Source organism: Petromyzon marinus, chromosome 6, assembly GCF_048934315.1.
Source record: "Petromyzon marinus isolate PM22_M1 ecotype Great Lakes invasive population chromosome 6, UKy_Petmar_22M1.pri1.0, whole genome shotgun sequence".
In the NCBI taxonomy this organism is placed as follows: Eukaryota; Metazoa; Chordata; class Hyperoartia; order Petromyzontiformes; family Petromyzontidae; genus Petromyzon; species Petromyzon marinus.
In genome coordinates this window covers 13,651,257-13,665,460 of record NC_133672.1, presented here as the reverse complement: position 1 = coordinate 13,665,460, position 14,204 = coordinate 13,651,257, and the positions used below count along the sequence as shown (strand labels likewise).

Here is a 14,204-nt window from a genome sequence, read left to right as displayed (position 1 = left end):
TGCTATGTAAACCGTTGCGGTTTGATGACGGTTTCATTTTTTTTAAAACACGGTTGGATCATGCCAACGGAGAATATCATTGAGATTTATGAAAGTTTCCATCATTTGCTGTGTGTCGTGACACCTCTCCAGCCCGTGCTACCGTCACTGCTGGGGGAGGGCGCGGTGTGGCTGGCAGTGAAGGAGGACGGAGTGAGCATCCTGCAGGGACCCGCTATGGTACGCTTGCATGTCGTGGACTTTTCTTTTACTATTGTAAAATAAATTTGGATCTTTCCCGATGAAATGTTATCCTTGTTACCCTAATGGTGTCGTGTGACGAGATGAAGAGCCAGTTTGGTACTCGCGCAAAACAGTGTAACCCTTCATATTAGAGAATAGCCCATGGAAGTGGATGTTACAGAATTACTACCAAGATTCCTTCAACTGACCTCGTAGCCACCACCGTTGGTGGCAGCAAATTTCCCACATAGCTTGCAACGGAGTGAATGTTCAGTTGCAATTTGGCACCCTTTTGCCAACTTGAGTGCAAAACCAATGGTTTTAATGAGGCTTATGCATCACACCTGGATGAATGTCATGTTGCACTGCTTATCATGGGATACCGTTGGGAACCCGTGAGGATATCATGCACGCCTACACGCGTAGTGCACAGACGGTCGGATCATGGTTTTGCGTCGCTGGTGCCTTCCGTCACCGTGAAGCTCCAAGCGGAATGACGTGGACTGACACAATGTGGCCCGGCGTGGTTCCCCGTGGCTCCGTGCAGCGCGTGCTGGCCGGGTACCCGTACCGCTCGGTGATGTCGTTCGGAGGCTGCGGTGATGACTTCATGCTGGTCGTGGAGTCGGCCTCGATTCCGTGCCGGCAAGGTGACGTCCCCTCACCTCAGCGAGCCCGACCGCCCACGCACAAGTTGCTCTTCCGCATGCCCTCGCCCAAGGTATCGCCGCCGCGTCTGGGGATCGTCAAACATGACGATGCTGCTCGCTCACGCAGGCGCTCGGCTTGGAAGCCTCTGCACCAAAATATATATTTTAATATATGTGCTGATAGTGGTGCAGAATAACAAATAATAATGTATTATAACATAACAAATTTGTAATGAGTCGTGATATACGTAAATTCAAAATGTTCACATTGACCATGAAGGGATTTAGTTAAGGGCACATCGCTGGAACAGGATGATCGCTGAGGGGGATGATCGCTGAGGAGGCTGGTGAAAGAATGGCAGCCAAAGGTGTGAACTACCACCATAGAGAAGGAGCGATGACATCAGCTCATGTGCACGAGTGCAGGAGTGAGATGGAGTGTTGCAGTGCAGGGCCATGTGGGATGCCGACAGCATGTGGCAGGCTCCTTCCAGCAGTGGATTTACCATGGCTGCGAATGACGATGATTTACAACTATATAATGTTCACTACGAGTGTGTCAGCAGTCTGTTGAGGTTTACGTGATTGGTGAGTATTTTAGACAAATATACACCCAGTGTGAAAGACCGCACTTGCAAATACGTTCGTGTGCATCGATTTCCTTTGGCATCCGTAGATCCTGGAGATCACATTGCTGGTGGCCAGCTATGCCAACAGCCGCCAAAACCAGCAGCAGAGCTTCCAGCATGCAGGGGTGTCTGCCCTGCAGCCAGTTGGCTTTGCCACCCTGCACCAGGGGGAGGCGAAGGGTCCCGGACCCGTCGCGTCAGCTCGCACGCCTGCCGTTGGCGGTCGCCCCCAGCAGCTTCCGCACTCTCCACAGCGGCCGCTGCCGCAGTCGCCCCAGAGGCCACTGCCCACGTCGCCGCTGCGTGCACAGCCGATCTTCGCAGCGGCTCCGGGTGGCGCTTGCCGCGGAGCGGGCAGCTCGACGGACAAGAGGCGCGCTGTCCCCGCAGGCCCTGCCACGCTGCCTCGTGCCATGAAGGGGCCCACCGTGCTGTGACGGCGTGCAACGGTTCCTGTGCTACTGTCGTCGTTTAAAATCGTTCTCGTTCGCTGTTGCGTTCACTTTTGCGAGTTCTCCTTTCTTTCAGTGGTCTTAACCTTTTAGAACGATCGACCGTGCAAGTCTTAAGTCAACGACTGTTGCCTGTGGTCGTGAATTCCTCCTTGTTTTCTTTTTATTGCACACTTCTCGACGCGAACGTGAGTCTTGTTTTGCGCTCACAGCTCGGTACGTTTTGTGCACGCTCGCCAGGCCGTGCGTAGCAGCAGTTGTTTATTTTGTATTGAGAGAGTGGATGAGCACGGGACTTCAGATAGTGATTGCGCAGGGTGTGACACCAGGCCGCCTGCCCGAGTGTCGAGTAGCCTACCTCAGCTGCGTGAGACGCGCCAGCCCACGTGACACACACGAACGGGGGAGTTATTTGCACAGGCTGTGCGCCGTGGGCCCAAAACCAGGGCCGCCGAGTTTCCACGTTCGAGAATTGTCGAACGAGAGACGCACGAGGGGGAATGCCAAAGACCAAGCAAGGGCGTGGCTGCATTTTTGTAAAAGTTAAAACTGACGTGGCAACGCCGGTAGCTCGAGTTGTGAATCTACCGGGGGGCCTAGAGCACACGTTTCTGCCTCGCAGTCATTCGTCACCGCACACAGATAGACTCGAGTCAACCTCGCCACAAGTGTGGCCCTGGTGATGAGCTACTGCGTCCTGCACCTAGTTAACTGGTCAGAGGCGAGATCAAGTTTCGTGGTCTTCACTACCCTAACCCCTCCACAAAGACTCGTAGTAGCGTTGGCCTTGTTTTTGAAGACAGCGTTGTACAATTAACCATTAAGCCGGGCATTCACTCAACATGGAGTTTTTGGCCAGTTGTGCACATTTACCAACCCTGGCCCGCATCTTATTGTTGGCTTCTGTAATCCTGTTTGAAGAGTGTGACGGTTTTGGTTTTGCGCCACTACACGTTATAAAGTCGGAACGGGTTTAACTTTGGTGACGAGTGGTGGGGTGTCTTTCGGGAGCCACCGACAGACCACGAGTGGGCACGGTAGGAGTGTCGGCCTTTACTGCAGGCTGTACAATGTGAAGACACCAAATTTGTCGGTGTGAAAAACAAAACAAGTAACAAAGAATTACACACCAGCACGTGTCAGAGACACCAGGCACGTGTGACATAGAGCACACGCGTGCGCGCACACACCTACACAGGTCCTTGCCCTGTCTCACTCTTAATGCAGCGAATGCAAACAATGGCAAAGATCCTCCCCGTATAGCCTGTAACAGACTGTTGGGGCAAGTGCTGTTAGCGAGCAGCTATGAAGGCCGGCACGGCACACGGAGGTGGTGGGTGGTGAGTACCACGCCCGCCCGCCTTTGTCTCTCCGGCGGCGACGTTTACAAAAACCGCACCAGGTACTTATTTGAGGCTGAGTCGACATAGGGGGGAGGCCCAGGACCGGTTTAAATGACCATCACTAGCATTGGCCGTGAGCGGGAATCGAACTCGAGTGGCCGGGGTTCGTGGTGCAAGGGATGCACACTCGGTCACAAAGCTTTCAGCTATCCAAGACAACCGACTGTACCGGCCTGAGCCACCAACCATCCGGTCACGGCACAGCAACAATGGTTGTTACGTAGAACGAAGGTGACTTGAAGAAAAGTGTTCACGTGGTGACGCGTGCGGTAAACACTCGGGTCCGGTCACCGGTGAACACTTTCCACTTCAGTGAACGCCGCCCATCACAGCTCTCGGCGCAGCACAGGGTTGGAACAGAACCTGTAGCATTAGATCAGACGGCCTACCTACTGACCGAAGTTTGTTATCGAACGCCCTTCCGCAACAGCCAAAAAGCAGGAACTTGTGACCACTGCCCGTCTCCTGCGTCGCCTGCAGCGCTGCCGCAATAACAAACGGATAAAAAAAACATTTCCACGTGTGTTAAACCTCCTTTTATAACAGTTTGGGTGATATCGTAAGTTAAGTCCATGCAGCCCGAGGGTTCCACTTGCCACGAGACCACGGGGTCGGCAACCAAAATAACTTTAAATCATCCATTTTTGTCGAATTTGGTTTAAAAAAAAAGTATCCAACCTCAATATTTCAAGAGGCACAACGCACGTGAATAACGAGACGGGTGGCCCATACCAAATAAGGTCACGAAGCAGTCCTTAAAGAGCCGTCTGTGACCCCGGAGTCGCAGGTAGGCCGACCCCTGCACTAGACAAGACTCTTCTCCTCCACAACACAGCGGCAGTAGCAGCTGCCCCTGCGAGCGGCCAACCTCGACGCTTCCACTGAGCTGCGTCTCCTGAGCTGCAGCCAAACCCCGCTTTCAACAATAATAACAACCTTAAAAATATAGATTCAAAGCTTTGGTGACTGCAGGGATTCATATTCTTGGTTCTTTCGGTAAAGTCACGTAGAAGGGAAATAATAAAATAATAAAAATTGTATGATTTACCTTCTACGTGACTTTACCGAATCTTTCTTATTTCCCTTCTACGTGACTTTACCGAAAGAACCAAGAATATAACAACCTAAAACTAAATTATTTGATTTACAAGGTTTAAACCCACTGAGCTATGAGGGCGGGGGGGGGGGGGGGTCAGAGGCAACACGACAACAACTGATAGCTCGCCCATGTGGCTTACAACATCACGTGGGGATTTATAGTAAAGCGGCTAAATAATCAAAACGCACGTTTCTAAATATGCAAGGCTAAAACAAATCGGGAGGATCTGGAGAGACAAACAAATTCCAGGGGAGAGAGAACACGCAGACTCCGACTATAGAGGCGACGCCTGGGTCCGGATCGAACCCACGTGCTCCTGGATAGCAGGCGAGGGAGATAACGCCTTACCACCGCACAATGACGGTCTATTTATAACGCGCACAATTTTGACAACAACCAAACCGGTTTGAGCGCGACTCGGGAGGCGCGGAGCCCAGCTCTGTTTAAATCTCTCGCCAGCACAGGGTCGTCTTTGGCTGCCTTTTTTCCCCCAACGTGAATCAAGATCCGAGTGCTCCCTGTGGGAATGGGGAACAGCGTTCCAGACGGACGCAGCCACCGTGGGGAAGGGTCGGCAGCGGCGGTCTCGTGATTGAGGAACGACGAGCAGGTTGAGGCATGTGCCACGAAGTGTAAACGGCAGATCTGAGAGGAGGTCGCGGTGACAGGAGAATAACAACCCTCTGTACTCAATCTGTGCAGCCGCCTCTCATATCTCGGCCAATGGGCCACCTGCATAAATGGATCCTTCACGCCTGCTCAATTACAACCATCTGCAGCAGAGGCCCGGCCACCTTACAAACAGCCAATGCGAACCATAACCACTGTGCCGCCTGTCAAATGATGTCCCTCCAACCTCGAGGTCCCATTGGAATGCTCCATTGCACGTTTGATCACTTTGGGCCATCGGGTGCGGTCTAAACTACAATGTATTTATACAGAACGCCAAGAATACCTGAAATCGCACGACACCTCGTCACGCGGGATGTTCGCGGTGTGACTGCCGCCCTGCGAGCTAGAATCACTGGGGTTGGTCTTGCCCTGGACACAGCCGGTTTTATCATTTCACACGGATCGACGATACGACCACTATCGTTGTTAATCCCAGAACATGCGATTTGTTGTAAACGTAAGCACAGCTTTGCAGCATTTTAAACGCTTGTTTTGTAACATTTTTACCCTCCCACAATAAAAAAATGCAATTATCGGCGTCATTTTTGGAGTCATGATTTCTCGCGAACCCTGTTCCCACCGTGCAAGGGCTCGCGAATGGATAATCTACTGCTGGATTAGGAGAACCTTGGTTGTTATTTTACCATAAAACCACCATGCCCATTAGTGCGGGGTTGGTGATGGTGGTGAGCATCGACGTGAGAGAATAACATGTAGTAGTGCACACCAATTGTATTTTTCTGCACTGCCGTTTTGATGTGCGCCATGTAGCCGAGGAGCTGCAGAAAAGTTTGTTATGTAAATTACAGTATAGATTACAAAAAGCTATTAAACTGTACATTTGACTTTTGGGTCATGGAATTCACGCAGTGGTACACGGTGGGTGGCGAGAGAGGAAAAACACAATTTGCGATATAGGTTACGTAAGTGAATTGTTGAGCCTCACCGAATTTGACTTTGGCACCACCAGCGGGAGGTTCGGCTCCGTCTAAAAAGTTTGTGACGTCGCTCTTGTTGGATAATCTGCCAAAAAAACCCCACTCTCAGCCTTTAAATACCGAACAGAGCCAATTCTCGAGGCTTATTATTTTCTGAGAATTTCAATTTGACTTAGGTAATGAGCACATTTGTCCTCGTCGTCTTCAAATATGTAGCGAGAATGTGTGTTCGGTGCCCCGAATGGAAAAAAAAATGGGACACGTTGAAGCCCCATAAATAAAGCCTCGCTATCCCTTTTGCCGGTGGAGCAGTGGTGCTGTGAGCCCGACCACCTGAGTTCGTTTCCCGGGCCCGACTCATCAATGAACAAGTTTTGAGCTTTTCCACCAATCCACACTGACCAGCGTAGAGAAACATGGCGAAAAATCTAGCAGTTTATTGACAAAAGGGCTGTAGATTCTAATTAATTGTATTTTACCCCTTTTGAGAACATGCATTTTTGAGGATTAGTTTCACTCAGCTAGACGCGCGACCACAGTTGTGGCAAGATGGTCCGGGAGTTCCACTGCTGTATTCATAAATTAAAATACGCGTGCGTGTCCGTTCAACCGTCGCCGCTTCTTTCCCGTTCCACAATGTGTAGTTCGAGTAAGTTGAATTGATGAGAGTACATAGCAGCATTCCCAGGTGCCTACTCGGAGAGCGAGGCGGGGATTGGGATTCAACACGTGGAGACAAAGGGCAACTTTACAGCCTCTTGTTGATCTGAATACAATGGGAACAGGAAGAGGGTTCTCTTGGGGGCCTGCCAGGAGCGACCCCATTGGGTTTGGTGCCGGTGGGGTGGATGCTGCTCCGCGCTCTCTCTCGCTGCCGTTGGGACCAAGAGGGGATTTAGGATAAGGAATTTAACTTGGGTGTTTTACGTGTCGCGGGGTTCGCCGTGGAATAATCTAAAGCTGTGCTTTTTTTGTCCACACGCTGCGTATTAAATCAAGTCTGAAATTATTCGAGATAAACTCGCTTAATCCACTTGGAACTCGGGTGATATAAAAAAGCTCGCTCTGAACGTCTTTGACATTCACGTATTCGCGGCCTCGTCCTTGCCGCTTCTGAGAAATGCCAGTCCAGCGGCTTTCCTTCAGCTTGCTTGGTTCGGGTCGGTGGCTCAGCTGAGGCTATGACTCTCGTGTGATAATGTCAGACAGATATTTTCCTTAATGCCGAATACAGTTACAAATTACATACGCCCCTTTTACGTGACAAACCCTTGCTAATCGGCTTGGCGGTGGGGCTGGTGAGTCCCCCCCCCCTCTCTATCTCTCCCCCCTTGCTCCTCCCCCCTCTCTTACCTATATAGCCTCTTGTTACAGCAGCCCTTTTGCCCACTTCAGCAATTGTTTCTTGTTGTGGTTGTCCCACCTGATGACGGACGCTTGTGTTGCGCCCGAAACGTCGTGACTTAATTTATTTTATTTTATACCTACGTGACTTTACCGAAAGAACCAAAGAGTATTGATGGATCTCTGCAGTCACGAAAGCTTCAAATCTAGAATGAAGGAGGCTGCTTGGGATATCCACCTGCAAGGCAAAAGCCGGCAGTGTCTTCGTATGGGGAAGCATAGCAAGTAGGTTTTGCTGCACAATCCTTATAGTCGACGTTTGAAGCGGGGGTGGGGGGTGGTTTGGCCATTATGGTTTCCTCCCGCGCGTTTAAGTAAAAAAAACGAAGAACCAGTCAAACATTCCATTGTGGTGACCGTCGTGTGAGAGACTTAGCTCGGCCTCTCCGGGGCAAGGGAAATGAGCAAACTACAACGAATTGGGCTGCAACGCACACGGCAGCCTCGCTCGCTATGGGGATTCAAGTGAACTCGACATTGAGAGCTAACGCCTGCAAACAACGCATCGCGCCTATGGACAGACGAGTCCAAAATTCCATCTTGAAGCACAGAGCCACGTTAGTTGAGAGCCAAGTTTGAGGGGAGGAGAACAACAACAACAACAATCATACGCATTATTTATTCATAGTTCATAGTTCCATTTATTTGGTATAGCCCTGTGAGCCATTCGGCTCTTGAATCGGGTGCAAACGCAACAAACAAAAAAACAAAAACATGAACAAGAAAACATCTTAAAGTGGTTATGTGACTGTGCAAACAGAAAATTCAGGAAAAAAACATCAAAATATGCCTGAAATAGCACCGTACACCAACGCTGTGTGCAAAAATCCCAGTGGGATGCAAGTCAAACAACAACAACAACAACCACAATGCAACTAAGATTAAGGCCATCAGTCTAACTCCGTACTACAATAAACAAAAACATGGCCAAACAAAAAAAAACTTTTCGAAATCACCAAAATAAAAGCCATAAATGTAATGTAACAGTGATCATAGGGACTGTGACCGAATTTTTAACAATAAACTATATAAATAACATGTAACACCAAACCCTAGAGCTATATTTTAGGCCACTGAATAGCAGTGGCAGCTAGGGGTGTACAACTCCTCTAGAGCAGTTTTGAGTGAAGATCTCATAGGTAGTGATTCAAGTTGCAGTTTATTGGCAATAGCATTCCAGACCCTGGGGGCATCAATAGCAAAGGCCCTTCCTCCGGTTTTTGTACGGCAATAGGGAATGTGAAGCTGGTAAATGAGCGAAGACCTGAGGTCAAATTTGTTCTTTGAAACAGAGAGGAAATCCAGTAGGTAGTCTGCGGATTTTTTTGTAAGTACATCGTGAATAAATAAGATCTGGTGCACAAGCCGTCGAACATTAAGAGATGTTAAGTTTGACCCAATATAGAGATCACAGTGGTGAGTCCTATATGGGCAGTTCAATGCAAATCTTAAGGCCGAGTGATAGATGGAATCAAGCTTCTTCAGTGCAGTACTTGGGGCTGATTTATACATGTTGTCACAGTAGTCAAGTAGAGGCAGTATGGTAGCTTTTATCAATTCCAAACGGAACATTGGGGGGAAGCAGTGCTTGTGTCGATACAGAAACCAATTTTTATTTGTCTTTTTACCAATATAATCAATGTGATCTTCAAAATTAAGTTTTGAATCCAGGATGACCCCAAGATACTTATAGATCTTGACTTGCTCTATTTGATAATTATTTAAGGAATGTAATTGGGGAAAAATAACTTCCTGCTTTAGTCCCGGTGAGAAGCATAGCACCTTGGTTTTGGAGGTATTCAGGACTAGTTTAAGAGCAACTAGCTGATGTTGTAGTTTGTTGATATCACCCTGGAGCTTAGCAATCACGTCATCCGGAGAGCGGCCAGCAGTAATCAGTATCGTGTCATCTGCAAAAAGATTTATCCTGGAATGATCCAGGTCAGTGCCCAAGCCATTGACATAAAGAGAGAACAAGAGGGGGACGAGGATAGAACCCTGTGGAACCCCTTTTGTTATCTTAACACTGTTTGACCTCCAACCATCTGTGAATACAGTTTGGGTGCGAGAAAAGAGGTACATTTTTAACCATTGTACTGTGTTTTCGGAAAAACCGAGGCAACTTAGTTTACTAAGCAGGGTGTTGTGGTCTACAGTATCAAAATCTTTGGACAGGTCAAGAAAAAGACAGGCACAGTACTGCTTATTATCAAGGCTACTGTAAATTTGATTCAGAGAGTCTAATGCAGCAGATGTGGTGCTGTATTTTTTTCGGAACCCAGATTGTTTTAGATGTAGTAGATTGTTGGTGGACAGGAAACTGCTAATTTGGTAGTTCAATAATTTTTCACAAATTTTCATCAATGGGGACAAAATTGAGATAGGTCGGTAGTTATTGGGATCATCTTTAGGGCCCCCTTTGTGAAGTGGACGGACATAGGAATGTTTCCATTCTAGAGGAACTGATGCTTCTTTGATGGACAGGTTGAAAATATGGGCTATAGGTTTGTATATTAGGTGACCAACAGTTAGTAGAGCAAAGACGGGAAAACTATCTGCTCCGGTAGAGGAGGACCCTTTGAGGTAGGACAGTTGTTTCAGAACATTACTTTCGTAGATTGGCTGGAAACTAAATTCGTTTAATGTTTGGACAGGGGTGTAGGAATTTGCATGAGCAGGGGTAACTCCCAATACATTATCAAAAAGATTACCAGCTTCAGAAAAATGAAGGTTAAAATTGTCAACTATTTTTGGGGATCTGAAAAATATTCCCCATTTCGGTTAAGCTCAACGGGCAGATTGTCTGTTGTGGATGCCTTTTCGATACATTTGATTGGTTTCCAAAAAATCCTGGCATTTCCATGTGATTCCAGGAGAGTGGAGGAAAAGTAGGCATTTTTTGCACGCCGTATTTTTTTGACGCATCTATTCCTTAAAATCCTGTATTCTAGCCAGCCATTTACCAATTACTTTTCTGAGCACATGCACATACGCACATAAGCTCGGGGGCACACAAACTGCCATTCTTGAGTAACATAAATGCTTTTAAATTTCGATTTAAAGCTTTCGCGACTGCAGGGATTCATATTCTTGGTTCTTTGGGTAAAGTCACGTAGAAGGGAAATAATAAAATAATAAAATCTTTATTCTTTCCCTTCTACGTGACTTTACCGAATCTTTATTATTTCCCTTCTACGTGACTTTACCGAAATAACCAAGACTATAAATGCTTTTGTAAGGAGTGAAAAATAGATAAATAAATCATAATTTCCAGTTCAATTAAATTCGCACCGCTTGCCACCTTGCCCTCGGGGGCATGGGCATGGACCGCCGGTGGCACAATTAAGACGTTTTTTTGACGATTTCGTGAACTGCAATTTCCCTCCCTCATCTGTAAGGGAACATGCAGTATAAACAAAGCTGGGATTGGCAGGGGTGATAAACGCGTGCATGGTTGCCGATGAACGCGATTAGGTGAAGTGTTAAATGTGGCTCCTGTGGTTATCTCGGAGGGGGTCACAATCGGTTAATCCTGTCACCTCCAACACTCCAACCCAGGTCACGTTAATTCAAGTGTACCACACAGCCTGTGTCTGTGCATGCCCGCTGTGCCCGGGATACAACGTTGTTTTTTATTGACAGTTGTCGCGTTTAACGACTATGTAGACACAGCCGTCAACCCATACGTTTTGTCCCTTATTCTTGTACAGGGAAATTGATTTTTCAGGTCCATACGGCGGCGTACAGCCGTTATAAATACGGGCATAAAGCCCCCCCAAAATAATGTCTATTTGTTTGTGTTTCTCCCTTGTGATGGGACTTTGTGAGATGAACGTTGAGATTTATAAGGGTACGGGGTGACCAATAAGGTCTGAATTGGTCTGTAATAAGGTAGGGCACTGATAAGGGGTTAAGAGGTCGTCCATAAATGACGTCACGCACCTGGGGGGGGGGGGAGGGGAGTCAGACATTTGTGACGATGTGTGACGAGGGTGGAGGGGGGTTAAGAAATGTGACGTGACGTCAAAATGCGCAACTTTCAATAAATATAGTCAACGCGTTCCACTTAATTAAATAGACTTTTTAATAAGTGTTTTCTCCTACAACATCAGAGTGGAGTGCAGCGTCACATTAAGTACGCACTACAATGACAATAGTTTAAATCGATTTGAAGCAAGTTTTTTTTTGGGGGGGGGGGGGCAGAGCTTTGTGACGTCATTATGAGGGGGGTCTGACTTTTTGTGACGCCGTGTGACGAGGGGGGGGGGGGTCAAAAATCGTCTAAAATCGCGTGACGTCATTTATGGACGGCCCCTAACAGGTGTGCAGTAGGTGTAGTGTGGGGCATGTAACGTCGACCGCAAGTCGTGTACACAACTCTGGGATCCCAGTACCCTGAAACCACCTCAACAATGCTGCATCGTGAGGACATTGTAACAGTTTAAAATGTAATTAAGCTTGGCGTGAACGCCAAGCTTAATTCCAGCACTCTTCCCATGCAGTTACATTTTAATCAGTAAATGTGTTTATTCTGTATTTGTATGCCTGCTCTTTCAATCCAGGGTCTATAGTTTCTTCTGGTGTAACTGAGAGCGTAACTCCTCCCCTACATCATCTTCTGATTATTTTTTGTTATTTTATACAATCTCGGTGTATCGCATGTTTAGTTTTAGTGATCATTTGTTTATTCATATTTCGATTTAAAGCTTTCGTGACTGCAGTGATTCATATTATTGGTTCTTTCTTTATTTGTATTATTTTATTATTTCCCCTCTACGTGATTTAACCGAAAGAAACAAGAATATGTATTAATTAATTAAATACTTGGTTTGTAAGAGCTTGGAAGACTCAGTTTCCACTTCATGAAATGGCTTTTCATCGTTTTTTTGTCTTCCAGACATGTCCAGTTATTCCATCTGGCCGAGTCTTCAAAAAGTCCTTAATGCCTAGGGTAGTCTCAGTCAGCATTCCAACGTTGGATCAAAGTTCCACCTTGACTGTGGGGTCAGATAACTTTAACACCCTGGAAAACGAGATGTTTCCAACTCAGGGGGTTTTCCAGGTGAAATATTGAATAAAAAAAACGGTTTCAAGTGTTACATCAGGAACCTCCTCTTCATCTGAAATTATTAGACTTCTGGGCTAAATTATTTTTTTTTTGTAATTTGAGATATGCATACAATTCCTTTACGGGTATTAAGATATTTTCTCATTCGTTACTTTACCGGTATTGAGATATTATCTCAGGGGCCGTCCATAAATGACGTCACGCACCTAGGGGGGGGGGTCAGACATTTGTGACGATGTGTGACGGAGGGGGGGCGGTTTGAGAAATGTGACGTCACATCAAAATGCGCAACTTTAAATAAATATAGACAACACGTTCTACTTAATTAAATAGACTTTTTCATAAATGTTTTCTCCTACAACATCAGAGTGCAGCGGCACATTAAATACGCACTACAATGACAATAGTTTAAAGCGATTTCAAGCATGTTTTATATTTTTTGGGGGGGGAGAGGGCAGAGCTTTGTGACGTCATATTTGAGGGGGGGTCTGACTTTTTATGACGCCGTGTGACAAGGGGGGGGGGGGTTAAAAATCGTCCAAAATCGCGTGACGTCATTTATGGACGGCCCCTCATTCATCAGGGTTACATTTTGGTATCTTAAGTGATATCAGTTTTAAGGTATCAAGCTGACAAGTATCGTGTCCTTGTATACTGGGTTCATTGCCTATTCGGATTCCTCCAGTACAAATAAATATTCTGAACATGAGCACCTCTTTCTAAAAGGAGTCTAGAAATTAGGCGTGGAGAAAATATAAATTATCCGCAGATATATTTGTTTTTTTAACCATCAAATTTGATAATTTCCCTCAGGATTTACGGGAATAGTATTATGTGTTCCGTGTTCCCCTCAGAAATTACCTTTGCACATTGGCGGGAAACTAAGTCAAGAACTCGTGACTGTAATGAAGTACAGCAACGTACTGCAGTGTGATGACGTCAGGTGGAGGTAAGGTTGGGTGACGTCATTCATTCATCTGTTGGCGAGGGGCGTTTTGGGGGGCGGAGCTCTGTCATTCACTGAGCGGTGGTGGGGAGGGAGGGGGGGGAGGAACTGTGAGTGACGTCACTCATTGAGTATTTGGCTGGCCCGGTGGAATGGCGTCATTCATTGATCGCTGGGTTGGGGTATGCTGACAAGCAGGATTACGTCACTAATTGGTGTGTCGGGAGTGGGTCCAGTGGGGATCACTTCAACCGTTTGTGCGTTTGACTGGATGTCAATTCTGATGATGTCACCGCACTTTGGAGGCGTGTGTGTATTGAGAGCGAGAACAACAACAAAAAAATAAATTGCGTGACAAATTGCAATTCGGTTTAACTTCCAACGTATATATTTTTTCTCAAGCCGCCTCCTTATATATTCGCCTCGGTTTATCGTCTCTCTTTAAACAATCCCATTCATTGCCTTGGTATTCTAATGAGTGACGTCACTAAGCGCGAGGCTTGCCAGTCCGGATGAACGTGACTCCGTTTAAGGGTTTAAGGGGGGGGGGACGGCGATGAGGTGGGGGGAGGAGCTTCTCGCGGCGATTACGTCACGCGTACGTCCCCAGGGGATAGGGGAGCGGGCGGGGCTATGGATGACGTCTTCGCGCGCGCCATTGGATCTCGCGACATCACGTGTCAGTCCACCCCGCCCCCTTCGCCCCCTCTCCCACCTTCAC

General features: G+C 47.1%; 1 protein-coding gene across 3 annotated transcripts in view; it reads left to right on the top strand.

The window, feature by feature from the left end:
• Positions 1-5,660, top strand: part of PLEKHH2 (pleckstrin homology, MyTH4 and FERM domain containing H2) — a 42,543-nt gene extending 36,883 nt beyond the window's left edge. For all 3 annotated transcript variants that reach the window (XM_032947817.2, XM_032947816.2, XM_076065086.1), the window contains 3 exons: positions 133-219; positions 770-943; positions 1,549-5,660. In XM_032947817.2, coding sequence (XP_032803708.2) covers positions 133-219; positions 770-943; positions 1,549-1,938 — 651 coding nt within the window. In that variant the 3' untranslated portion in view covers positions 1,939-5,660. The remainder of the gene's footprint in view (positions 1-132; positions 220-769; positions 944-1,548) is intronic.
• The last annotated feature ends 8,544 nt before the right edge of the window (positions 5,661-14,204 follow it).